Source organism: Malaclemys terrapin, chromosome 5, assembly GCF_027887155.1.
Source record: "Malaclemys terrapin pileata isolate rMalTer1 chromosome 5, rMalTer1.hap1, whole genome shotgun sequence".
NCBI classification, from domain to species: domain Eukaryota; kingdom Metazoa; phylum Chordata; order Testudines; family Emydidae; genus Malaclemys; species Malaclemys terrapin.
In genome coordinates this window covers 52,969,127-52,996,525 of record NC_071509.1, presented here as the reverse complement: position 1 = coordinate 52,996,525, position 27,399 = coordinate 52,969,127, and the positions used below count along the sequence as shown (strand labels likewise).

General features: G+C 42.5%; 1 protein-coding gene across 1 annotated transcript; it reads right to left on the bottom strand.

Annotated features, from left to right (window-relative positions):
• Positions 1-634: 634 nt before the first annotated feature.
• Positions 635-27,399, bottom strand: SRD5A3 (steroid 5 alpha-reductase 3). The gene is made up of 5 exons (XM_054029664.1): positions 27,110-27,399; positions 17,394-17,545; positions 11,922-12,116; positions 5,262-5,384; positions 635-4,524 (listed from the first exon to the last, which is right to left on the bottom strand). The coding sequence occupies exons 1-5, from the start codon at positions 27,286-27,288 to the stop codon at positions 4,265-4,267; spliced, it is 909 nt and encodes a 302-aa protein (XP_053885639.1). The 5' UTR covers positions 27,289-27,399; the 3' UTR covers positions 635-4,264.

The window sequence follows — 27,399 nt, the reverse complement described above, 5'->3', positions numbered from 1 at the left end:
TCCAACCACCCCCCCCCCCCGCCTTGGAGTACAAACCCACCCCCCACCCACTTAGAAATCACAAACTGGGTTATATTGTAAACCAGAAATAAATTAACTATAACAAGTGTATTTTAAGTAGTTAAGGAGATAGTAATCTGCCTCGTTCTGTCTAAGAAAATAAAACAGAGCACGCAAACTAAGCTTAATACACTAAAGAAAGTGGTTGCATGTAAGTTCTCACCCTAAATATGGTTCTAATAATCTTCTTCACAGGCCAGACACCCTTCCAGCCTGGGTCCAGTTGTAATCATGCCTCAGTGGGTCACAAATGAGGATACCAAAATCAGGACGAACTGCTGAGAAATAGGGCAGATACACCCCAAGACTGGTGGCTAATCACCTATAGGATATACCAAACCAGCAACAAAAGTAAACTTCTGTTTCACCACACTGGCTAACAAGAAAACAAAGGCAGTTTCCTCAGGCATTCCAGTTCTTATATCACCACCAAAACCAGTGGATTCAGAGATGAGTGGTTCTTTACAACCAGTCTCATCAAATAATTGGTTCTTCTGATCCCAAAGGACCAGCCACATACCCCAGTCAAATATTATACTTAGATCTTACCCAAAAATCACGCTGATGCCAATCCTTTAGTATCTAAAATCTGAAGGTTTATTCATAAAAAGAAAGAAAGGTGAGAGTTAAAATTGGTTAAAGGAATCAGTTACATACAGTAACGGCAAAGTTCTTGGTTCAGGTTTGTAACAGTGATGGAATAAACCGCTGGCTTAAGTCAAGTATCTGGAGTATATCCACAGCTTGGATGGGTCATTCAGTCCTTTGTTCAGAGCTTTGGTTTTTAGCAAAGTTCCTCGAGAGGTCAGAAGCAGAACTGAAGACAAAATGGAGAAGATGCAGCTGCCTTTTATAGTCTTTTGCCATGTCGCTTGTGCTTCCTTTGTTTCACACAAAAACTGCCCAGCACGTGGCCTGGAAGCCTTTTCTGGCCATAGGCATACCTATGCATGCCTTGCTGAGTCATAAGGTGTATCCTCGGACTTCTCTCAATGGGTCAATTGTATAGCTGATGGTCCTTAATAGGCCCATCTAAAAGGAGTGCATTGTGTGAGGGATTGGACCCCTAGGCTAGGCAGAGCTGATGCCCAAACTGTCTGGGGATGTCACCCAGAAGCATAGCACAAGTTTTGTAATACAGACAGATACATATGTATAACCCAAAATACAAATGTGATACAATAATCTCATGTATGTGTTTGTATTTAGCAAACTATAACATTTTTGCAGATATCTTACGTGGCATATCTGGCACAACTCATTGCAGTTTTACAATATTCATAATATCCTCAAGTGTCTCCCAGAATCTATACAGCGTCACACACCCCACACAAAATTGATGCAGAAAGGGGTGTCCCTAGACACTGCTGAATGCCTCACAAGAATTTTCCATTCTAGGACCTATATTACTGCACTTTCAGTTTACATCACAAGTATTAGTGTACAACAGAAATAGTTTATCAAAATCATGTCTGACTAAATCAGGCTCTTTATATACAGCTACCTTCATTTTCTGAAAATATTCTCTCTCTGTTACATCAATATAGACATTAATGCTCTCAAGGGTATAATTACTTTGGCATTTAGCCACGACAGCAATGTGGTAATGTGCCTCAGTTTCCTTCTCTATACAGCAGACTACATTTATAAAGGTTTCTCTGCATTGCCAAGTTTCACAATTGCTTACAGGTATCGGTTGTAACATTTCACTATCATAAAGCTCTCTAGCATACAATGTGATTTTAGGTATTATTCCCAAATGTTTACAGGCTTTGTATCAGTCATACACTTTGATCTTTTTACCAGGGTTGACATCAAAATCAAATACATTAGAAGGTTAAACCTTAACAGTAACACCAAATTTGTTACAAGTCAGTGTTTATAAGTATCTTGGTCACACCATGCCTCTTGTCTCACTGAATCCCTCGTCTGGCCAGGTGTGTCCTCATTGCTACCAACTATGGAGCAAATCTTCCCCCTCCCTTGTCAGCCAGGTAGATTGTATCAACCCAGACACTAGTTTTCAAATTCTCATCTGCTAACAATTTCAAGGCTGTACACTCATTCTTCCCTTCAGCAGATTGGGTCCTTCCCCGCTCCCGACCTTCTTCCTAGAAGGTTGAAAACTGAACCTCCCTGCTTACAGGAATCCCTTTGCTGGCTAGGTGTGTTCACCAACTGCAGCCCCTCTGTGCTATGAACATCTACACACTCTCCTGCATGCTTGCTTGTGGATCCGTCGCCACCACCAGCTCAGAGACTGGATTCTGTTTTAAAGAGATACCAAACAAATCCAAAGTGTCTAAGGATGAGAGTTTGCCTGCTCTCCCCTGCATCCTTGTGGTTTCAGTCATAAGGCTGTTCTGCTCTAAAAAACCAGTAACCCAATCTTTCCTCAGACCCTGAGGTACAAACTGCTTATACAAAGAATCAGCATGGAGACATTCCTGTTCCAACAAGCTGGTCAAACACAGCCACTGACTTCTATTGCCTAAAAAGTAGATTTATTTCTGCTATTGAGAATGAGCATCAGTCAGTGGAATACCCATCCTTCCCATCAAAGAGATTTCTCAACCTTTTATTGTATTTGGTATTTCTGAAAGATGTGAATTGAAACAGATAAATATATATTAGCAAAAAATGAAACAGTCATAAGTGGGGGTCCCTTATCCTTATATTCGAAATATCCTGGTTTCCTCTCCCCATTAATCCCATACTCACTCTCCTCTAAGAATACCAACTACTTTCAAAATTATCCATAGGAAAATATTTAGAGGCAATGCACCATATTCCTTAACAGTTAGCTTCTTTTAATAGATTTAATGGCCACGGTGTGTGGGGGATGAGTATAGTTTTCTTTTAAAATATTAGTTAAAACATGAAATACAGTGGTTTCTCCTCACTTTGAGCAACTTCCCTTCCCTACATACATGTGTGTTACACATATAAAATACAGGCACACATTTTGGCTTGCTACATAACAGCAATGAAAGTGGTTTAAATATTAAACATGAATGTCAAAAATACAAATGTTAAACATCAGCAGTTCTTGAATTTTAACTGAGGTCTTTAATACCACGTACAGTTCAGATTGTACATACTGTAGATATGTCACACCCCAATGGCCCCCTCCCTCAAGGGGTCCCCCTGTGCGAGGCAGGTCATCATTGTATATTACTAAAGCTGTTGCAAGCATCACAGGGCATTTTGGGAAGAGTCAAAGGTAAGAGTGTGGAATGCTGCAGGCTGCAAAAGGCCAAAGGGAAAGGAGGAAGAGAGCAGAGAACGGGTTAACTCAACACTGTAGCTAGCTAGCTCAGTCCGACAGTAAGACGCTACACTGGCCCCAGTCCAAGGTCATGGCACTAGAGAAGAAATCTGCAGCTGCGTTTATCTCTCACTCAGCCACAGACAGCCATGAGAAAAGAAAAAGTACATTGAACTAGGGCTGCAGAGATGGAAAACACAGGCGAGACAGCGGGGGAGGAGAGAGGCGGGAAGCAGAGATGTGCGTCCCTGGAGCTGGTGTGTTTTGGGAAAGTTGAGACCACAGAAAGCCGGTTTGGACTGGTACAAAGAACACCAGCAACAGAAGTCACAGAACGAAACACCCCCAAAGGAACCCTGGATTTAAAAACCCTCCTGAGAGCTGGAGCAATTCAGAGATCGCAGCGGACCCTGGACAACCTGTGCGCACAGGACAGAATTCCCATCCACCCTCTCCTGCCCCCGCTTCTTCTTACGTTACACCCAGGCTTGGTCAGCCTTGGGTAGAGCATGTGTAAGTATGAAAGTGGGTTAGGGCTTGTGGCACTAACGCGTTCTTCCTTCCTCTGAGTGACGTGGGGAGCACACATCACTCTCTGCTGTTATTTTATTAATAAAGCTTTAAAATTTAGACACTTGGTGTGTTTCGTCATCTCCTCCCTAAAGATCCTGTGGCCTCAGCCTGATCACTGGATGCCTCAGGCAAATTGGTAACCGAAAATCTGTCACAGATCCTTTATCATTAAATCAAAATGAAACTTTTTTTTCATTAAAATCCTGTGTAGCTTTGAGCTGGAATCAGACAGTCAGTATTGTTTCACCACACCTTCTGTAGCAGTTGCATTACACCATACTCCTGAGAACCTCAGTCTTCCATTACCTTTTAAACAGCATTTCACAGGTTACATTAAAGATATATTTAACAAAAATAAAGGTTCTAAAAAAGAAATGGTATAAATGCTTTTCGATGTGTTGGGTAGCAGCTGAATTTGTTCACATAGAACTCCTGGCACAGAACTGCAGCCAATGCCTGGTTAAACAACACAAACATCACTACAAGCCACCATGTTAAGTTTTGAAATCCAAATGTGATGGCCAAGGATACATATATTAGGAGTTCAGCAAAATAATGTGGGCAAGATACTCTCTCAAACCAGTCTCCAAAAGGAATACTGTGGCTCAAGTTTACTACCTTTCCTGCAATTTAAAGAAAGAAAAAAGTTAGTTGATAAAGCTTGTTTTAAATACATGCTCTAACTCTTAATCCATATTTATGTATAATTACGGAGTAATGCTGAGCACCTGCAGTTCCCACGGACTTCAGTGAGATTTGTGGGTGCTAAGCACTTCTGAAAAAGACTCACACCACTTTTATTACGTGCCTACATATGGATTAAGGAGCCAAATTTTAGCCACTCAGGTTTGAAAATGGTGACCTTAACTCATTCCCAATACAAAAAGTCTAGTGTTATGAATGTCACCTTAGCTCATTCCCAATACAATGTCTAATGTTACTTTAAGTGAGGTCTAAGTATCGAGTGAGAATTTCTAATCATGGCTCAGGAAAGTAATTTCTTCTGTAGCCTCTGCGTATCAGTCTCTCCATTTATAAATGACAGATGTGATTATTAGTTATCAATTACCTAAAATTCCTAACACATTTTAGACATTTCTATTCAGGATAATACAACTATGAACTTTGTTTTAAACCTTGAATACTGTGAATAACTATATATCACCAGCTCATGCCTCTTCCAGATAGACTAATTTAATCCCTTGGAAAATGATCTACATAGATACATATTCACATCAGCATTCATTTCACTGAGTTTTTGGAAAATACCAGTGTTCTAAGGCTCTACAGATTAATTGTGACACAAAATTTTTAATGGAAAAAATTATTACAAACAGCTCCAAGAAGTGAAACATCTCACCTGATTTACTTTTTCTAAGATTAGCTAGAATCACATGGCATCTATGTTGGTGAACAGAGGCCCAAATGTACATCATAATTCCTAGGATGTGGTACCAGCAGATTTGCATAAAGAGGTCTTTTCCTGAATTAAAAATGAAAATAGTATGCCTATTAATACAAGATTAGAAAAAAAAGTCTGCATTGAACCCTCACCAACAACCATCTCAAAAAAAGTTCAGCTTGTATATATTTAACCTTGCAGCTTTTCCCAGTGTACTCCCCTCTTCTTGAATAATGGTGAAGGGAACTTTTAAACACAACTTATGCAGACAGTGAACCACACCCTAGTTCTGAATTGCTGCAAACTTTTATTCTTAACTGCCTGCTACTGCAAGTTATAACACTGCTCTACAGCAAAAATGCTTCTGAAATAAATGTAGTCAAACTTTACTAATTCTGGGTCACGGAGAACGAAAATGATGCTTAAAATTGTTGATTGGCTCTAGTTTTCAAGATATGCTATTGGGTCAGTATATACGACCCTTGACTTGGGAATGGCGGAGGATAAGTGAGTTATAAAGGGAGGGGATCTCAATTTAAACCAGAAATGACTAAAATACATCTTTGACTGGATCTATGAATAAATCTATGACTGGGTTTGGACAGTACTTGCTTTTTAGGCAAAACAATGAATGATGCAATCTGAAGCTGGTATTGCGTCATATATGATATGAATTGCATCATGTTATTCCTAGAAGTCATGGATGATGCAATCATAACAAAGCTTACATCACTCTGCTGAACAAATTGCTTTATATCAGCTCTAGAAATCATACAGTGTTGTGCTCTCTTATTTGTCTGTGTTTGATTTTGCAAAGGGACACATTTCTGTTTAGCCAAAGTGAGCAGAGATGCCTCGTACTTGTGTGAACAGTGCGGATAACTTCTGCTATGTTTGTGGTGAAGTGACTTTTGCATCACAAAAGCGCAGTATAACCACTATGGTTAAGAAAGCCTATCACTTTCTTTTGGCTGCAAAACTGGAGATCAGGACAAGAGGTGGGCCCCACACATATGCTGCAACACTTGTGCAACAAATCTTCGCCAGTGGTTGAACAGGAAAAGGAAATCTATGCCTTTTGCAGTGCCAATGATTTGGAGAGCCCCAACAGATCATACCAGCAATTGTTAATTCTGCATGGTGCCTCCAGTTGGGAAAGCTGTGTCAGAGAAGAAAAAGTGGACTGTGCATTATCCAAACATTCTATCAGCTATACGCCCAGCACCCCATGGAGAAGGACTGCCGTTTCCTGATGCACCAGAATCATTCTCTTGAGTCAGACGAGGAAGAGGATGAAACTTCTGGTCCTGAACCATCAATGTCACAGGACCCACATTTTCTCCCAACCTCCTGCTCTGAACCACACCTCATAACACAAGGTGAACTGAATGACCTTGTCAGGGATTTGGAACTACCCAAGAGTAAGGCAGAGCTGTTGGGATCCAGACTACAGCAGTGGAATCTCCTGGCAAGTGATGTTAGGGTTTCCATGTTCCGTGACCGTCAAAAGGATCTTGTCCCATTCTTCTTCATGGAAGGTGATCTTGTAGCCTGCAACAACATCAATGATGTGATGGCAGCTTTCAACATCGTTCGCGATCCAGATGAGTGGAGACTGTTCACTGATTCATCGAAGATGAGTCTTAAAGCTGTTTTACTGCATAATGGCAATGTTTTGCCATCAATTCCAGTTGGTCATGCAGTCCATATGAAGGAAACCTATGACAACATGAAACAACTTTTGAGGTGCATAAACTATGACCAACATCAGTGGCAGCTTTGTGGCGATTTGAAGGTTGTTGCTCTCTTGCTTGGTCTGCAGACTGGATACACAAAGTACTGCTGTTTTCTCTGCAAATGGGATAGTCATGCAAGAGATTCCCACTACATCAAGAAAGATTGGCCACTCCGACAGTCATTGGAGCCTGGGAGGAAAAGTGTTCAGCATCCACCACTTGTTGAATCAAGGAAGATTTTGTTACCACCCTTACACATCAAGCTGGGTCTGATGAAGAACTTTGTCAAGGCCATTGACAAAACACAAGCAGCTTTCAAGTACCTCTGTGGAAAATTTCCAAGATTAAGTGAAGCTAAGATAAAGGAAGGTGACTTTGTTGGTCCTCAGATTCGTGAACTTCTTTGAGATGATGCATCTGACCATGCACTGCGTGGCAAGGAAAAGACGGCATGGAAAGCCTTCCAGTTAGTGGCAATAAATCTTCTTGGAAACAACAATGCAGACAACTACAGGTTGTTGGTGGAAAACCTCCTCAAGGCATACAAAAGCCTTGGTTGCAACATGTCACTAAAGATACATTTTTTGCACTCTCATCTAGATTTTTTTCCACCAAACTGTGGAGCAGTGAGCGATGAGCACGGCGAGCGATTTCACCAGAACATTGCAACAATGGAGCCTAGCAATGCTTGCGGACTATTACTGGACAGTGACAAGAGATGCTCCATTTAATGAATACAAGAGACAAGCCAAGAAGCACCGAGTAGACACTGAATAGGACTAAACTATGTACAGAATAGTTTTTTGCCTTTTGTTTAATAATAAATTTTATTTATATAACCCTTTTGCTGATTTTTAAAGTGTTACATAAACAGGACAGGTGAAATATTATCATGTACAGCAACCATAAACACATGAAAAGACCTAGGTTTACAATTTATGATTAAAACTCTATCTACACAATATACATAGACATAAAATGTAAAAACTTACCGTATTTTCCGGCGTATAAGACGACTGGGCGTATAAGACGACCCCCAATTTTTCCAGTTAAAATATAGAGTTTGGGATATACTCGCCGTATAAGACTACCCCTCTTCCAACGCACACCAAATAAAAATTAAAAAAAACATCAGATTTGATTTCAATATGGTAATTTTAATTCAAATGCTTATGACATGCAGGTACTTAGCAGGAAAACTGTCACTTAAAAACATAAGGCTGTTTGTCAAACATGTAAACATAAAACAGTGCAAGTGGATTAAACTTTTCCTAATTCACTCTAAAGCTGAAAGGAAGGATAAGACAATAAACCCATGGGAGCTGCCATGCTGTTTGTTTTCTAAGCTGTCAACCAAACTGGAACTGATGATGATAGGAGGAAGATAACAAACAATAGAGAGAGAGCAAGTGCCGGGCAAGTCCCTGGCGAGTTAGCAACGCCCATCATAACTGCAAGCTACGGTATTTTTACAGGTTTTGCTGGCGTGACAGTTTCCCTTTAAAAGCCTTCAAAATCCTCCTGTTCGTCATCTGATATCATAAGTACATCAATGACATCTTGTGATACATTTGTAAGGCAGTCATCGTATGGATCAAATTCCGTATCAGATGGTGTGGTCTCAGCTTCGGCTTCCTCTTCATCTTGCCACAAGTAGTCGTCCTCCATACCATCTAATGAATTTGATATGCCACACTTCTTGAAAGACTTGATTACTGTTTCTGCATCAATATCATTCCAGGCTTTTATGACAAACTTGCACAAAACATCCAACTGTGGAGCACGCATGTTTCCTCCTTTTGTGAATGACTTTTTGCCACTAACCATCCATTCACTCCACTGTTCTCGAATGCGATCTTTAAATGGCTTGTTTAGGCACACATCCAGTGGCTGTACCAAAGATGTCAATCCTGCAGGAATAACTGCCGCATCTGTGTTTAGTCTTGCAAGCCTTTGCTTGGGGTGCTGGGAGTTAAATGAGCCCTGAACATATCCCACACCAGTAGACTACATTTTTGAATAAGTCCACCTGGTCGCCTGCTCCATACATTATCAAGCCATAGCTTTACCCCTTCTTCATCCATCCAGCCTTTTTCATTCACATGTACAAAACAACCAACAGGGAACTTGAGTTTCGGCATTGTTTTTCTTTTAAAAATAATCATTGGTCTCAGTTTGGCGCCATCAGCTGTGCATCCTAGTACCACTGTAAAACTGGACTTCTCATGTCCTGTTGTTGTAATTAAAATTGTTTTTTCACCTTTTTGATGGACAGTTTTATTTCCAACCATATCAAAATTCATTGGAGTTTCATCCATATTTCCAATACTACTTAACGCATAGCCATGTTTAGTGCGCTGTTGTATTATGTATCGATGGAAACTATTTACTTTGCTATCAAGATCTGCAGGTAATTTTTGGGCAATTTTCGTCTTTTGCCTCAGTACCATATTATGCCTTTCCATGAATCTAGTACACCAGGATACAGTGGCCTTAAATCTGTTGCTGTGATCTGGGTTAGATTTGGCCCACTGAAGTGCAAACAAACGTATTTTATTTCGTGTCACTACATAACCGTTTTGGCGATGCTCATTCGCCATGTCTGCTACATGTTTTTCGAGATCTGGCCAATGTGGGGTGCCTCTTCTTAATGCACACTTACCCCTTGGCATAATCTTTAATGCTCTTTCATTTGCTTTCCAGTCCCGAACCATCTTTTCTGTTACTCCATATTGTCTTGCAGCAGCGCAGTTATTATGTTCCATGGCAAAGTTTACAACTTTAAGTTTGAAACTGGCTTCATATTTCTTTCTTCTTGCTGGTGGAGCCATGATGGGGTTTTGACTGTTGGACATTTGTATACTGTACTGTATGTACTGGTGCTATACTGTATGAACAGGTACAGATACTGGTGCTGTACTGTATGTGGTACCCAGTATACAACAACCAGCCAATCACGGCAAGCGATGTACCTTACCGGCGATTGGCTGGTTGTTGTATACAAAGCCTGCTTGGATTGGTCAGCTCTCCCTGCCTGCCCAGCCCTCCCTGTCTCCAAGACTATCAGAGCAGTAGCGCAAACACGCCTCTTTCACCCGTCTGGCCCGCCCTTGTATCCTATTACCTCCTTCTCTGCCTCTCAGATCTCGCACATGCGCGCCTGCGTTTCACTGCGGTCCTCAGGAGCGAGATCTGAGAGGCAGAGAAGGAGGTACGGTAATAGGATACAAGGGCGGGCCAGACGGGTGAAAGAGGCGTGTTTTTCTGGGCACAGCGCCGCTCTCTCTCTTTTTGCCATACCCCGGGCGTCCCGGACGCCTGCAGCTTGCTCCGCCCTTGCTGCTTTCATGCGGCCGCGGCCATTTTTGAGCTCCCCCCACCATATGCGGTGACCGCAGATTCTCCAGTCCGGCTCGGAAGTTTCAGCACCCGCCCTATAAGACGACCCCCGATTTTTGAGAAGATTTTCCTGGGTTACAAGGTCGTCTTATACGCCGGAAAATACGGTAAATATCTTAGAAACAGTAGCCAGTTATTTTAATTGTCATATTTGACTTCAGCACATCAAAATACATAATAGCACATTTTATCTCTGAAGCAGACGACTTCTCAAAAATTGTAGACCAGTATAATTAGTCAGTTTTGTTTTTAATCGGTAGCTGTAGGAATAAGGGATGGTGCATACTACAAGCAGAAAGGGTCACCATTTGGTTCAGGCCTCCATATTTAACATATTTTTGATTGTGGCAGTATTTATAAAAATGTATTCTTATCACCATGTTAGAAGACAGTGCCATAGCTCAGGTCAAGATGATATTACAGAACTGTGTTGCCTGATCTATACTAGCAATTAAAAAAAAAAAAATTGTTAGAACAGATTACTCTGATTTGTAAGTAATTTGCACTATGGATGGGCCCCAGTGCTTATGCCAATGCACCATCTCTGTGGAATGCCACGATTAGGAAGGTAGAAAATGCACCCAGACAGTGCCACCTAGAAAAGGCTTTGTTTGCACCAAAATCATTCTAAAAGTGCTGTAAAATCAGCATGGAGGACAAAAGCTACCTCTAAGATAGCTTAAATTCTGTATCTAGTGCTGACCACATAAGAAAAATTAGTCATGTGAAAAGCACACCAGGCAGTTTGGGCATTTTGGTTCATCATGTACCTATGCAGCAGAGCAAACAGCAGCTCAACTGTAGGACTTGGGTGCAACATGGTGGCAGAAACAAGTCACATCATTCAAAGAGCTCTACAGGATTTGTGGATACTTAACTGGCCCAAGTAGCAAAGAGAAAGGAGATGATTGGATACTAGATGGGTGACTGGAGGCCAAGAACTAAGTAAACAAAGTTGCTGGCCATGGGGCAGGCTCATTTTTAAAGGAGGGCCCATTGCAAAGAGAAACTTCAGACTATAATAGCCATGTAACCAGGGAGATCCTGACCTCTGCTGAGCTGGAGGTTCCTTCATAAAGTGGAAGCACCTCATTGACAAAGACATGATGTGTTGGGCCTGGGAGTCTAAGGGACATGGTGGCATACAGCAAACAATGGTACTGAGCTATAAGGAGAAACCACATGCAGAGCAGAACTAGGATACATACTACAGGCATGCATGTGATGTCATGTGCTGACTAATAAGTCTGACTTTAAGTAACTGCAGTAAGTACTTTTATAGATCTCATCAAATACCTATCTCACATTCACCTGTACACAAAAACACTCTGTAGATAGAGCTTTAGAAGGTGAAAAGATTAGGCATACTACTAATCTCTCGCTCACCCATCCCCCTACTCCCACCCTCACCGAACCATCTTGTGATACTAGAAACAAATTAAAAAGAAGCTGCAACTATGGTTAGCACTAAAGAGGCACTCACCATTGCTGACATTAGCTGGCACTTGACACAGCACCGTTAAGCCAATAACAATATAGTACCCAAGTGCAAAGCAGTACTGTACGATGTGAATGACACCACTGGAGAAGACACTGATGCAGAGGCACTCTATGAGCCTTCGAAAGCTGTGTAGCCACAGGAGCATGAGAACCAAGAGGGCTGACAGGTGTTTGTCACCTACAAGTCAAACAGAAGTGACAATCTCAAACTCTTTCTCTTCACAAACACAGCTCTGAATTCCATCTGGAAAACAGTTTTCACTATAATTTAATTTGCATTAATTGTAAAATTATCTAGAGGGACATCAGCTATGGAACATGAACAGCAGGAACGAGAGAAAAAAGAAAATCAGTATGTGTATTTTTAAGATGACTGCCTTGAAAGATGGAGAGTAAGTCCTTTTGGACAGAAAGGATGCTTTTTAATTTGCGTATATGGCACCCGCATGTTGCGATGATGAGCACATTTAGCGTTTGTCTTATTATTAGTGTTGTAAAAGGAACACTGACAACTTGAAAGATGGTAATTTAAATTAAAAAAAAAGTTAAAAGTGAAGGCAGTTGTAAGAACTACCTCCAAATTCCCCAATTTGCCACACAAAAAGAGAAAACAGACTATAGTGAAATGGACTACACACAAATTGTCAAATGCATGATGTAAACAAACTTTTAAGAGAGATTTTTAATCTCTTTCAGTTGCACAGAAAAACCTCAGATATCCAAAATGTGAAAACATCCAATAAAACTGGAATTTGTTTTTTTCAAGTTTTGGCTAGGACCTCTGAGCTGATACAAGATTTACTGACTCATTTTTCAGGCAGAAGTATTTTTTTTTTTTTTTTTAGTTGACTGAATGTGCTAAAGGTGAATTTTAAAGCAAAATACTTTTTGTTGTTGTTGCTTTTATTGCATTTGATGATGTATTAAGATAAAGGGGGAGGAGGGTGTCTTTTTTTTTTTAAATTAAGGCTGAGAATCAGCATCCCCTCCCCTCTGAGTCGGGGGAAGGGAGAGCTGCACAGGTCCTCCCCATTTTTCTTGCTAAGGTAAAATAAAAGAAAGGCCAGATATTTACAGTGAGAAAAAACAAAGGAATATATTTTTAAAATTTATGAAATACTCTTTATATATCCTAAAAACAATTGTACAGGGCAAAAATAGTTTTGCTTTGCTGTCCACTTTTAAATCAATTAAACCAAGAGATTATTCTGGAATATCCTTTCCATTAGTTTCTTCTGTCTAAATAAAGGAAGGATTACTTCTAGAAAAGGAGTGTTGAATAATGGTAAGCCTTGAACAAGGCCAACGATGCCTTGGTTTCCTGACCTGTACTTCTTATGGTGGTACTGCAAAGATTAATGTGTGGGTATCATTTGTTTACAGCCTTCCCAAATCTATAAACTCTTTACATAGTTACACCCTAATCTAGAATTTTTCAAATAGAGTGTTTCCTTACCAATCTAATGTGAGATCAAATTTGCTTCTTTCAGATCTATTCTAACTTTCTGATGAAGGCAGGGGCTGGGAAAGGGACACTGCACCCCATATTCTTCACAGTGATATTATGATGATCTGATTATGGCATAATTCTGATGTATTTTGTACAAGGTAAGTCATGTGAGGTGTCATTGGAAAAGTTAGGATTTGCTGAATATGATTATCCTATTTGTATGCATATGTCATTTTTGTATCTGAAATTATGAATATTGACTAGGGATCTATATATCAAATGGGCTTACTCTGGAAAACACCCACAACTCGCCTTTCAGGTACAACAATAAAGAAGCCAGACGGGGCTGATGGCTCATCAGCAAAGACAATGGACTGTCGAATAACTAACCTTCCTGTGGGCGTTTTCGCCAGCGTGTAAGCAATGGCTGCTATAACACTGCAAGGGCATGTGCCCAGACCACATGTCTCTGGCCTCCATCTTGGGATGTCAGTATTTTTCCACAAACCGCTCCGGCAACCAAGTTTTGAAACAAAGGGTTCCTGCTCTATGCTAAAGCTATACAAGGCAGGGAGTGACATCATCTGTTGTTCTTCACTCCCCACACAAGAAGGCTCCTGGAAAGACCCAAGGAACAAAGACTGACATGGGGGAAATGCTGGAACCAGGCTAAAGGGATTTCTAGCCTGCGTATGAAACACCTGGGAATTCCAAGCTGCAAAGCAAGTGTAGCTTGTGCCTTAAGAATCTGCAGCCTGCTTGTACCATCTCTCAGGGTGGGAAACTGCTAGTGTGTTAGACTTTATTTGCGTTTTTGTTTATTTACTAGGTAACCTGCTTTGATCCGTTTGCCATCACTTAAAAATCTCTCTTTTCTAGTTAATAAACTTGTTTTTGCTTTATCTAAACCAGTGAGTTTGGAGTGAAGTGCATGGGAATCTTAGCTCAGAGGGGCTGTTGCATTTCCTCTGCACATTGAGGGGAAAGCTGAACTGGATAATAAATTCATACTGGTTGGGGTTTGGACCAGGGCAGGACGGTACCGCTTTGAGGTCCTAGGCCGGGAAGCTGGTGGTTATTTTGGCTGTAGCTTCTCTATTGTTGGTGCATATGCAGTGGCTGGTCAGAGAGCCTGCATGTAATTGCAGCTGGGTGTGTCCCTACCTGTGTGAATGCTGGTGGAAGTGTAGGGCCAGGAGTGGGTCTACAGCTTGTCACAGCAGCACAGTGAGAGAGGGAGCTCAGGCTGGTGGGTCAGAGAGCTCATTAGTACCCCAGTTACAGGTGGCACCTCGCAGGGGAGAACCCGTCACAGAAGGTGCTTAGTGAAAGTTGCAGAACCAATATCTCCTGACACACTGAGTCCCAGCTGCAGAACAAGCATCTTATTATAAAGGAATGAATTCCCCCACCCTCCTCCCTTCAAGTCAACAATTTCCCCATCTCCAAGTCCCAAGGAGCGATGTTCCTGGCTGGGATGGGAGTGTGGGACCAGCTTGTACCCATTGCAAGTGCAAACAGTAGGAGGTTAGAGAGAAGCGGCAGGTGCGGCCAGTCTAATTAGGAACCACTTGCGGGTATTGAGAATCCTGTTAACTGTAGGGCAAGGAGGCACATTTAACCCTGAGCCTCTGATGGATGGAGAATTTGGCTAGTGATTTAGGCTTGGTCTACACCAGGGCGGGCAAACTTTTTGACCTGAGGGCCGCATCAGGTTTCTGAAATTGTATGGAGGGCTGGTTAGGGGAGGCTGTGCCTCCCCAAACAGCCAGGTGTGGCCCAGCCCCGCCCACTATCTGACCCTCCCTGCTTCTCACCCCCTTACAACCCACCTGGGACCATTACCCCCCCCCCCCCGCCATCACCACCCTGTTCCCTGTCCCGACTGCCCCCCCGCCGGCCATCCAACCCCTCCTCTCATTCCTGACTGCCCCCCCCAGGGACTGCCCCATCCAACCACCCCTTCTCCCTGTCCTCTGACTGCCCCTGGAACCCCTGCCCCTAACTGCCCACTGTCTCCCCATCCAGCCCCCCCCCCCCCCCCTTCCTGACTGTCCCCCCCAGGACCACTACCCCCATTCAACCCCCCCGTTTCTTGCCCTCTGACCGCCCCGACACCTATCCACAACCCGACCCCGACCACCACCACCCTGAACTCCCCTGCCCTCTATCCAACCCCCCCTGCTCCCTGCCCCCTTACCGCACTGCCTGGAGCATCGGTGGCTGGTGGCACTGCAGCTGCGCCGCCCAGAGCAGTAGGACAGGCAGCTGCGCCGTCTGGCGGGAGCCAGCCACACCACTGCGCAGCACAGAGCACTGGGTCAGGCCACAGTTCTGCATATGCACTGCCCCAGGAGCTCGCAGCCCCGCCGCACAGAGCATTGCGCTGGCAGCGGGGCAAGCTGAGGCTGCGGGGGAGGGGCCGGGGGCTAGCCTCCTGGGCCAGGAGCTCAGGGGCCGGGCAGGAGGGTCCTGTGGGCCACATGTGGCCCACGGGCCATAGTTTGCCCACCTCTGGTTTACACTATAGCTAGGTCGACATAAGACAGCTTATGTCGACCTAACTATGTCGTGTCTACACTACAGCCTTGCTCCCGCCAACGTAAGTGCTCTTCTACACTGATATCCTAACTCCACCTCCACGAAAGGCGTAAGGCTTATGTCAGTGAAAGTGAGAACAGGCGTTCACATGGCACTGTTGTAGCCGGCGTTGCAAGATATATACGTGCCAGATGTGCTAAAAATTCATATGTTCCTTCATACTTCGACCACCATTCCAAGGACATGCATCCATGCTGATGACGGGTTCTGCTCAATAACGATCCAAAGCAGTGCAGACTGACATATGTTAATTTTCATTATCTGAATCAGATGCCACCAACAGGTTGATTTTCTTTTTTGGTGGTTTGGATTCTGTAGTTTCTGCATTGGAGAGTTGTTCTTTTAAGACATCTGAAAGCATGTTTCACACCTCGCCCCTCACAGATTTTGGAAGGCACTTCAGATTCTTAAACCTTGGGCCTAGTGCTGTAGCTATCTTTAGATAGCTCGCATTGGTACCTTCTTTGAGTTTTGTCAAATCTGCAGAGAAAGTATTCTTAAAATGAACAACATGTGCTGGGTCATCATCTGAGACTGCTATAACATGAAATATATGGCAGAATGCGGGTAAAACACCAGGAGACATACAATTCTCCCCCATGGAGTTCAGTCACAAAGTTAATTAACACTTTTTTCTTTTTTAAAACGAATGCCATCAGTGTGGAAGCATGTCCTCTGGAATGGTGGCCGAAGCGTGAAGGGGCATATGAATGTTTAGCACATCTGGCATGTACTATATATATATCTTGCAACTCTGGCTACAAAAGTGCGATGCGAATGCCTGTTCTCAATTTCTGGTGACACTGTAAATAAGAAGCGGGCAGCATTATCAAATGTAAATGTAAAACAAGTTGTTTGTCTTAACGCTTGGCCGAACAAGAAGAACTGAGTGGACTTGTAGGCTCTAAAGTTTTACATTGTTTTGGTTTTGAGTGCAGTTATGTAACCAAAAAAATAATCTACATTTATAAGTTGCACTTTCATGATAAAGAGACTGCACTACAGTATTTGTAGGAGGTAAACTGAAAAATACTACTTATTTTCTTTATTATTTTTACAGTGCAAATATTTGTATAAAAAATATAAAGTGAGCACTGTACACTTTGTATTCTGTGTTGTAATTGAAATCAATACATTTGAAAATGTAAAAAAAATCCAAAATATTTAATACATTTAAATTAGTATTCGATTATTGTTTAACAGTGTTCTTAAAACAGAAATTTTTAAAATCATGATTAATTTTTTTTTTAGTTAATTGCGTGAGTTAACTGCGATTGACAGCCATAGTATAAATTTATAAATTAGGGATGAGTAGCTAATGCATTCTCAAAGGAAGGTCAGGAGAGTATACCAGTTCTGCGTTACATCATCTGTGCATCTGTCCATAACATGTGGAGTACTTGCCCACATCCTGGTTCTGTGAAGCTCCACCAAGAGCACTGAGCAAATCCTGAAGCCATATCGGGAAAGGTCTTGCTAGGAACAAAGCTTGAATAAGCAATAGGAGCAGGAAGCCATTCCAGACCACAGAAAGAATATAAAAGTGAGAAAACCACCTGTGGAAGAAAGAAGCATCAGTATTAACTTTCTGGATTTTTCAATCATTTTTTTCTTATCACTCCTTTCTTCAGTGTTGGAATTCAGTGACCAGGTTGAAGGGGAACGGCTCATTTTCATTTGGCCTAAACTCCCACAATAAGAGACGATGGGGCCTTTTATGGAACTACCAGATGTCTACCATAGCCTCATTCCAACACTGTCTTTCCCAGTTATATGCTGCTCAGAATACTAAACCTCCCACTCACTGTATTTTTTCCCGTGTTTTTAGACCCTTCAGGTGGCTGGACTGGAAAACTAGAAGAGTGAGTGGAGACCACACAAAACAAGTGCAAGACTCAAGGCTTTAAATAAATAAATAAATACATAAAAATAATACAAACCACACAGCAATACATGAATGTAAAATGAAATTTTGAAAATATAAAATCCTTTGGTTAGAACTTACACAGTTAAAAGTCTGACAATGACATGTTTTAATACCCCACCCATCCTGCCTGGAATTCTTTTCTGGGCATTTCCATGCTGTTGCCTCAACAGTATTTTCATTTTCTTCACCTCTTCTGGACAGACTATGCAGAGCATGGAAAAACTACTACTGTTCTGCATTGGTCTTTTGTACAAAATCACCCAGACACCATTACACAGCTGGACAGTGTGTTTTGTCACCACACAAATCCATGAGTCTATAAATTGTCTTGCAGACCTATGGATTATTCATCTCCCTTGATATCTTTAAGGCAAGACTGGATGCCTTTCTGGAGCATATGTTTTAGATAAACACAAGTTATTTGGCTCAATGAAGGGGTAACTGGATTAAATGTAATAGCCTGTGATATACAGGAGGTAATTCTAGATGATCTTATGGCTTCTTCTGCTCATAAAAATCTATGAATAAAATCAGGACATCTGGCAATATCTGCCAACAGAATAAACATTCAGGATGGGCGTGCTCAAAGTTTCCTGAACACAGTACTTCCTCGGATGAACTTATACAGACACAGTTTTGATTGTGTAATCAAATAAGACTGTATTTAGCTTCAGAATATGGCAAACTGACCTGGCATTGGAGGTTGAGGACTTATTTTTCAATCAAACAGAATGCAGAGGAGTTGGATATTCCACAATGGCAATCAAAGATGTGTATCACACTGAGAACTTTCCAGGGGCTTAATAAACTTGACTTTATGGGTAACATGATCAAATTCTCGTAATCACTTAAAATGGGTATGTTCTACAGTGTTGACAGATCTCAGCTGTGAACTTTAATTTCTGTGGATAGACAAGAGTGCTCCATAAGAGTATTGGACTTGTACCCAGTGCTGATGCTATCATTTGGGAGCAGGCTATCAGCCTCTGATCAGCATTCTACAACATTCTCTCTCAAACAGCAATACAAAGTCACTCACACAGATGGAGAGCTTCATTGTGCACAGAGAAACCATTTGCTCACTTACAGCAGGCAGACCAAGCAGGTACAGATTTAATTTATCTGAAAACACTCTTTGTACTTCAGTATCTGAGCAAACAACATAGCCACACAGTACGGATTGTTATAGTAAAATAGCACTTTGGGCTTAGGGACAAACAGAACTCAAACTGCTATGTGTTCTTCTGCAAACCAAGTCTCCACTTAGTCCATATTCAAGTCAAACTCAAGTCTTGTTTGATATGGGCATCTTAGACTCTTGGGGAGGCCCCCAGCAGTGGAAAGTTTGTGTGGGGAAAGGAACAGAGGCTGAAGAGGTAGATAATGGACACACTCTTCCCTCTCTTCTCTAAGCCCCTCCCAAGGGTTTTTCACTAGAGTTATTTTAATAGCTGGTTGGTTCAGTGTTATGACTATATTTCCATAAACAACAGCCCAAACACACATGCACGTGCGTGCAGGTGCATGTGTATTTTAAACTATTTATTTGTTTAGGAAGTTTTTAACACATCTATAAATATCAGAAACAAAACAATCATTACAACAGTTAGCTTTCGTTTACATGGGAATATAGTCATTAGAAGGTTCTATTTAACAAGATGTTACTGTATTACAGAGTGAGCATCATTACAACACCTGTGTTCTTTCTAGTCATTTTATTAAATTGAGTGAAATCTCTAGGTACACATTTAATAGCCCAGACAAGTCTACCAAATGCTAATATTTAAAAAAACTGGCCAGGTGTACTGGTTCAAAAACATTTATCTTTTTAATGTAAAGAGCAGAGTGCAACTACTACGAAGGCTACTTAGAAGAGTTGCTTAGCTACTGTCGCAGAGGCAAAGGGGACTGAATTCTCAATTACAGTGTGTTGGCTCTGCTGCAGATAGCACTGCAAAGCCAATTAATTTAAGATGTCCTAGTGCTCTAATAAATTTGTTAGTCTCTAAGGTGCCACAAGTACTCCTGTTCTTCTTTTTGCGGATACAGACTAACACGGCTGCTACTCTGAAACTAGTGCTATTACAGTATCCTATAGGCAACCATGCCTCCAAAATGCTCTGGGACATTCAGGACCAAATCTTCCCACCTGCCTCCACATGCAGAGAAGATAAAAGACTAGAGAATGCCTACTCCTAGGCAGGGGTACAAAGACATGGCATTCACCACTTATGACATCATACCGCCTTTCATGCAACCCTGCCTTTCATGCAACCCTGCAAAAGAAGCCTCTTCGTTGAAACTCAAAATGAGCTCCATGGAGAGGAGGAGGAGGGAAAAGATAAGGGAGACAAAGGATACTTTCCACTGAGTCACATCCTCCCACAATTCCACAGGACTTTATTGGGCAAGTTAATGACAACCCTGTTAGCATAGATTTGCACCTTTTGTGATGTGGAACTTCCCTTAAAGGTCTGGAGCAGTGTCAAGATCCACGTACCCAACGGTCTGCCAGTTTTGGAGCCAAATCGATGGCTACTTTCCTGTGACGGAAATCACACTTTCACAATGGAAAATGCATTGGAAAATTCTATTAGAGCAAATTCACTGAGTTTCATTACCATTATGGGGGAGTAGCGTGCATAAAGGATTAATTTGGCCTCACAATACCGTGCAGTAGTAGTAGCTATGCCCAGTTGCAGGGCTGAGACTAGAAGCCAGAAGCCTAGGAGCCTAATCCTCTTCTCTAACCTTGTGGGAAGGATTCTCTAGTTGATAGTGCACTCAAGAGATCCAGGTTCAATTCCCAATTCAGACACAGATTTCCTTGGTGAACTTTGGCAAGTCATGTGATCTCTCTGCCTTAGTTCCCCATCCAGAAAAATGTGATATTTCCCAGAGGATTTCAGAGAATAAAACCCATAAATAAGTATGATGCACTTAGAAATCATGGTGGTGAAGGCCATTTCAAATCTAGATAGACGGCCAGGTAGGCTTAGATAACATCTTCAAAATCATTCAGGTCATTCTGGAGAATTGCAATGAGTCTTAAGGAGAGATTAATAAGAATGGGACTTTTCAGCTTGAAAAAGAGAAGACTAAGGGGGGTTATGATAGAGGTCTATAAAATCATGACAGGTGTGGAGAAAGTAAACAAGGAAGTGTTATTTACTTCTTCTCATAACACAAGAACTAGGGGTCACCAAATGAAATTAATTGGCAGCAGGTTTAAAACAAACAAAAGGAAGTATTTCTTCACACAACGCACAGTCAACCTGTGGAACTCCTTGCCAGAGGATGTTGTGCAGGCCAAGACTATAACAGGGTTGAAAAAAAGAACTAGATACATTCATGGAGGATAGGTCCATTGATGGCTGTTAGCCAGGATGGGCAGCAATGTGTCCCTAGCCTCTGTTTGCCAGAATGAGCGACAGGGGATGGATCACTTGATGATTACCTGTTCTGTTTATTTCCTCTGAAGCTCCTGGCATTGACCACTATTGGAAGACAGGATACTGGGCTAAATGGACCTTTGGTCTGACCCGGTATAGCCATTCTTATGTTATGTCTTATTTTAAGCAATGTATTACATTTGTTTGAGCTGAGAGTGATTTGCAAAACTTGTGCACTTGTACAATGTGCTACTTGTATCAACTGACTAGCTCTACAGTAAGCAATTTTGAGGGCCAAGCAGAAAACTACCACATCTAATAAGAATCTTTTACTTATCAACAAGGTAATTTTAGACTAGGTAGCTTCCCAGGTCTGAAGAAGACACAAATTACTTGTGTGTTTTTAGTAATACATTAGGATTTTTTTTAAAATTCAAGTTTTTATCTAATTTACTTTTCACTTTTCTTACTTTCTGCATTTTCCTTAGTTTGGACAATAAAATAGACTTGTTTCTACTGAAATAATAATGATTGAATGGCCCTACAGAAGTGCTATGAATCAGAAGCACATTACAGATATTAATGAAGTAAGCAAGGAAATGTTTCTGTAATGTAGGTTATTTTGAATATAAAAACCACACCGTTTAATTGACTTGCTCATAGTCATGCAGCAAGCCAGACAAGACAGATTAAATTCTGGTCTGACTCCCAGTCCTATGCTTTAACTCACTTTCTCCGACACTAGCACAATGCTCCTATGTTGGGTTGTAAATACCGCAGGAGAATGTTTGACCCAAACATGTTTTCTGACTCTTAAAAACATATGAAAGATCATTTTCAAACCCCTAACATTAACAGAAATCTTCATGGGCCAATTAATCCCAGTGTAATTCCACACTCAGCAAAATTACACCCAATGATGAATTTAGGCTCCATTTATTTTTTTTATAAAACCTGATAACACCAACATTTCAATTCTCAAAACAGAAGTGAAACTCTTAAATCACAACCCTGAAATGCAATTGCTTTATTGTACCTAAGCCCGAATCTTAAAAATATTGATTTATGGGTTTACCTCTACTATCATGAGTAGCCCCACTGAAGTCAGTGGAACTATTTGTGGTAACAAAGTTACACACATGCATGTTTGCAGGCCAGAGTTTTCAAGATTAAGTTGACAAAGAAATATAGTCTGGGGAAAGAAAGAAAGAAAGAAAGAAAGAACAACCTAAGCATAAACGTTCCGAAAACGTCCGTGTATAGCCCTCTTTTTTTTGTTGTTGTTTTTGTTTCTTCAAAGGTGACTTGTAATTTGTGTCTCTTTGCTTCTTTATAATGTATAAAGAAAGTCTGATAAAAGAAGCAGGGAGGAAAACTAAGATAAGAAACTCAGGATTTGTCTACCCAGATGAATATGGTCGACCCAGGCAAAGATCAGAGCTTTTCCCTCCTTCCCACCAGGATTAGGGAGCAACCAGAGATGGTTCGCCCCTGAAGACCTCTAAACTCTATAGGTTTTCAACTCTCCCTAGGAGAACAAGCCACTCAAATACAAGGCTAAAGTGCCAATTAGTTAGTACAACAGTATGGTCACCTGTGGCCCACTACTGTTGAGGCCTTGGCTGCCAACTGTCCACTTGCCCTCACTCACACCAAATAAGATCACCACCACAGTTCAGAGGTGAACTACAGCAGATAACATATAGAGGCAAAATCAGGACATCAATGGTCCAAAAAAACATTCTAAATCCTTTTGCCAGCAGCACAAACGCTTACAGGACTATGCCACTGCAATAAAGGAGGCAAAATGAGCCTTTTACTCCGCAAATCAGTATGGCAGAATCACGGCCAGCATAGACATTTCACACAGAAAACCAGCTAATCAACCCAGTTTGCACAGCCCAGACACCAGACCCAAGCATCCACCATTGTAAAGAGCTGTCAGCATATGTCACTGATCAACTGAATATAGAGGGACTAACTGGAAAGGAAAATCCCCCTCCCCCCGACTATTATCTGCCCTAGCACCCCGGCAAAGTTTGGGCCTCCTCACATATGCCCATGTTCAAGAAGCCCTGAAAAATATTACAGCTACAACCTATTAAATGAATCCGTGTCATTTGTGGTTGGTTCATTGCCAATGAAGAACAACTATGACCACAGCCAGTGGAAATAGTCAAGGCCACCTTCAGAAAAACAGACCTAAAAATTCTATAGTTTACCCAATCCTCAAGAAGCTCCATTACTTGATTCTGAAGATTGCTCTCCAACTACTGTCTCATCTCTAACCTTCTGTTCCTGGGCAAATCAACTGAGAAAACAGCAACCACCAAGCTCCAACAACATGTTACATCAGCCAACATCCTGGATGCCTCACAATCAGGATTCAGACCAGGGCACGGCACGTAGATGGCTCTGGTCAAGGCGGATTCCCCACTCTGGCACTTGGAGTGCAGAAGGTGGGGGCCTGCAACTCCCAAGGTTACAGTTTTTCTTTCCTCTGACCTTGGCTGGGTAGATGCTGCCATCACCCAAACGCAAAACACCTTGAAACCCACAAAGGCGCACTTGGGAATTCCTTCCTGTGGAGTACCCTCAAGCCCTTTCACCCCCCTCCCCCGGGAAGAGCTGAGAAAGGAAAACAAAGAAATCAGCTGTTGCCACCAGCTAATTAGAAAACGTGCACAAACCTCTTAAGACACAAAAATCCAAATCCTGTTCTTAAAAAAGAAAAAAAAAAGAAAAAAGGGGGTAAATTTTATTAAAAACAAGAAAAAGAAAATACATCTGAAAACTCAGGCTATTGCTAGATTTCAGCTTAAAGGTTACAAGCAACAAAAGCATCTGGGGTTAGCACAGAGGAATCCACAAGCCATAAGAAATAAACAAAATAAACCTAATCGTGTCTTCCTACTCTAGGTATGAGTCTGATGATTTTCATACCTGGCCATCACTCTCCGCTGTTATTTTATTAATAAAGCTTTAAAATTTAGACACTTGGCACTGTTGGTATTTCATGTTGAGGATTTTATAATTACAGGTGTGCCCCACCCTCAGTCATAGCATGGCTGAAAACCGGAGAGGGGTTTAGCATTCCTCTCTCCACCCTGGTCGGTGGGGGAAGGTGCAGGTGGGTCAACCCCGGGTCGTATGACTGCCAGGCAACAGGAGGTGGGGTTCGAGACCCTTGCTCCACACGACACATATCCTCGGTGCATACACCCTCAGCAGTAGCATGACTGAGCATAAAAGAAGAACTTAGGGTTTCTCACTCTGCCCCTGGGAGGGGTTTTGTATTTGGTGTATGAACTGTGGAAGCAATTCCACAGAACCCTCGGTGGTAGTAGGCTGAGTAATACGGAGGGAGGCTTAGCGTCTCTGCCTCTGGTCCAGCAGGGTAACAGTGGAAGCCCCGGTGCTGGCGTGGGCTATGTAAAATCTCAAAAAAATTTTAAAAAAATCTTAAAAGTTGTACTAAGGGATTGTAACAACATGTTCAGGAAAAAGCAACAGAGGGTCCTGTGGCACCTTTAAGACTAACAGAAGTATTGGGAGCATAAGCTTTCGTGGGTAAGAACCTCGCTTCTTCACTTGCATCTGAAAAAGTGAGGTTCTTACCCATGAAAGCTTATGCTCCCAATACTTCTGTTAGTCTTAAAGGTGCCACAGGACCCGCTGTTGCTTTTTACAGATTCAGACTAACACGGCTACCCCTCCGATACTTCATGTTCAGGAAACAGAAGGGTACAGCTGTGGACTCGGGAGTCCCGCAGTCGTGGGCAATGGTATCAGCGATGGGTTCGAGGCCGGACGTACGGGCATTAGGGAGCACAGACATGGTAGTCCGGCTGCCCAGTCAGCTGGCATCACGGGAGGCAGGTGAACCTGATGCCCGAGCCACGGGGGATGCAGCAAAGAGGAACGGAATCCTGCTGCCTCTTTCAAAGAGGGGGTGAAAGCCTCTCCCAGCTGGAAAAGGCTCTCACCAAGGTGGGATACAATCTCTGGGGTTCTGCGGCGGAGCTTCAGAGAAGGGTGCAAACTTGGCAGAATTTGTTAAACCTATATGCCAAGTATAAAAAGCAGGAGGGTAAGAACCTAGGGGCAGCTGTGGAATTAATTTGAACTGCAGCAGCCATGTGGTATCAAATGTTGTCGGGACAAAAAGAGGAGTTGGGGAGAAGGGCCAAGGCGTGTGCCCGATTGCTAGTGGAAATTGAGGAACTAAAAGCACAAGTTACTAACCAGGCAGCAACCCAAGCCTATGCCCAGGACAAGTTACAGACTTTAAGACAGGACTTTCAGGCGGAAAAAGCAAAACGCACCCGCCTGAAAGCACTGGCTAAGCAAGTACCAGTTCTTCAAACACTTGTCAAAAATTTACCGATGTGTGTTCGCCAGACGCCGCAACAGCAGTGTCCTCGCCATAAAAAAAAAAAATTTAACAGTTAAAACGTCAGTTGGCCATGCGTTCGGTCCAGGTGGCGAGCCTCACGGGGGAGGATTCGGATGAGGGCTTTGATCTCTCCCTTTGTGAGGATCCTCAATTTTGGGAGGAACCTTGTTGCACCTCTATAGTGACCCTCATTATGACCAAGGAGAGGTCCAGCAGGTGAAGGGGGAGGTGGTCATATGTACGGCACCCCCAACTACAAAAAGAGCACCCCATGGGTAATTACAAAAAGGAAAGGGACCAGGAAGGGTGGAGGCTAGTTAAGGAGCCCATCCTCCTTGCTAAATTGGTAGTGAAACAAAGCCTGTGCACATGAAAAGGGGCGGTTAAAAAAAACAGGATTGGGCCCAGCCAAGCAGACAGGCATTAGACAAAGAAGTTGGAAAACTGGTTAAAAGCCCTAAGGGTGGGGTGTAATGGCAAAAGTAAGTGCAAACATGGGGAATTTAAATTCCTAAAACAATACTTAAAATAATAAAATCTAAGTTAATTAAAATGTCATTTTAAAAAGTAAGTAATTTAAAAAAAAAGTAAAATGTCAACTTTGCAAAAGCTAAAAAAATTAAGCAGTTAAACATTATAGAAGTATTTAAAAAAAATTCTTGGTTTCTTTGCAGCTATTCTGAAGACAAAATGGGCCCTTTTCCAAAAAAAATTAAATAATCAAAACAAAAAAACTATTTAATGAAAATCATTTAACTATAAACAATTTAGTAGTCAAATTTGCTAAAAAAACATAAGGGGGTTCTATTAAAACTTAAGTGCCCCAAATATATACATAAAAATGTAATCTATGTATATCTGTCACAGTCTCTCAATATCTGGTGGGTTCATAAAGCTCCAGCTTCTGGAGTCATGGGATTACATGGTAACCTGAGTTTTCATTATAAAAACAAAACAAACCTACATTTCCAGCTCCCATGATTACAGGGAAAAGCTGGAAAATATTAGGAGAGTATATCAAAGCCCAGAAACCACTAGATGCCCACAAAAAAACATAACCCAACATTAATCCAAACAAACAAACATTTAAAAACCCGTAAGATTTTCAAACCAATCTCACGACTTTCCAAGGCCAGACTGGACTGGCACCACTCCTGCAGCCCTTTACACGGTTATAGAAGGGGTCTGTTGCACAAGCACACCCCACTCTCAGAGCTAAGGGCTGCACGGCAAGCGTGGGGCTCTCCATAGCCGGGGGTATGGGGAAGGGCCGGTACCAGCCTTCCCAGCAGAGCCACACTGCCTGAGCGGAAGGGGACAGAGTCCCTGCTAGGGCGGGTATCCCTGTGTCGGGGACGGGCTAACGGACCCGGCGCTTTCCCGGCCGGAGACAACCTCCCTTCACCTCTTGGGCAAATACAGAAGCCGCAGCCAGGCTGGGCGCTGCCCGCAGCCGCTCTTGGTCTTCCCGTAGCGGATCAGATCCTGGAAGAGGCCGGGCCCCCCACGCCGGACCTGCAGCAGCAGCGCGGCGAGGAACGCGGCGGCCAGCAGCAGCCAGAGGGCGCTGAGCACGGACGGCATGGCCCGGAGTCTCCCCTGCTCACGGACACGGCACGGAACTGGGCCCACCAGCCGCCCCTGCGCAACCGGGACCACGCGGGTCTGAGCACCGCCCCAGCCGCGGAGCCGAGC

Bases quoted from the DNA above. Each gene is read 5' to 3' on its own strand.
- SRD5A3 (XM_054029664.1), bottom strand. From the start codon at position 27,288: ATGCCGTCCGTGCTCAGCGCCCTCTGGCTGCTGCTGGCCGCCGCGTTC. The intron at 17,546-27,109 runs GTGAAGGGAGGT...TTTCTTCCACAG, and splicing joins CTTCTGTATTTGCCCAAGAG to GTGGTTTTCTCACTTTTATA. The intron at 12,117-17,393 runs GCAAGTACTCCA...TTTGACTTGTAG, and splicing joins TTCACAGAACCAGGATGTGG to GTGACAAACACCTGTCAGCC.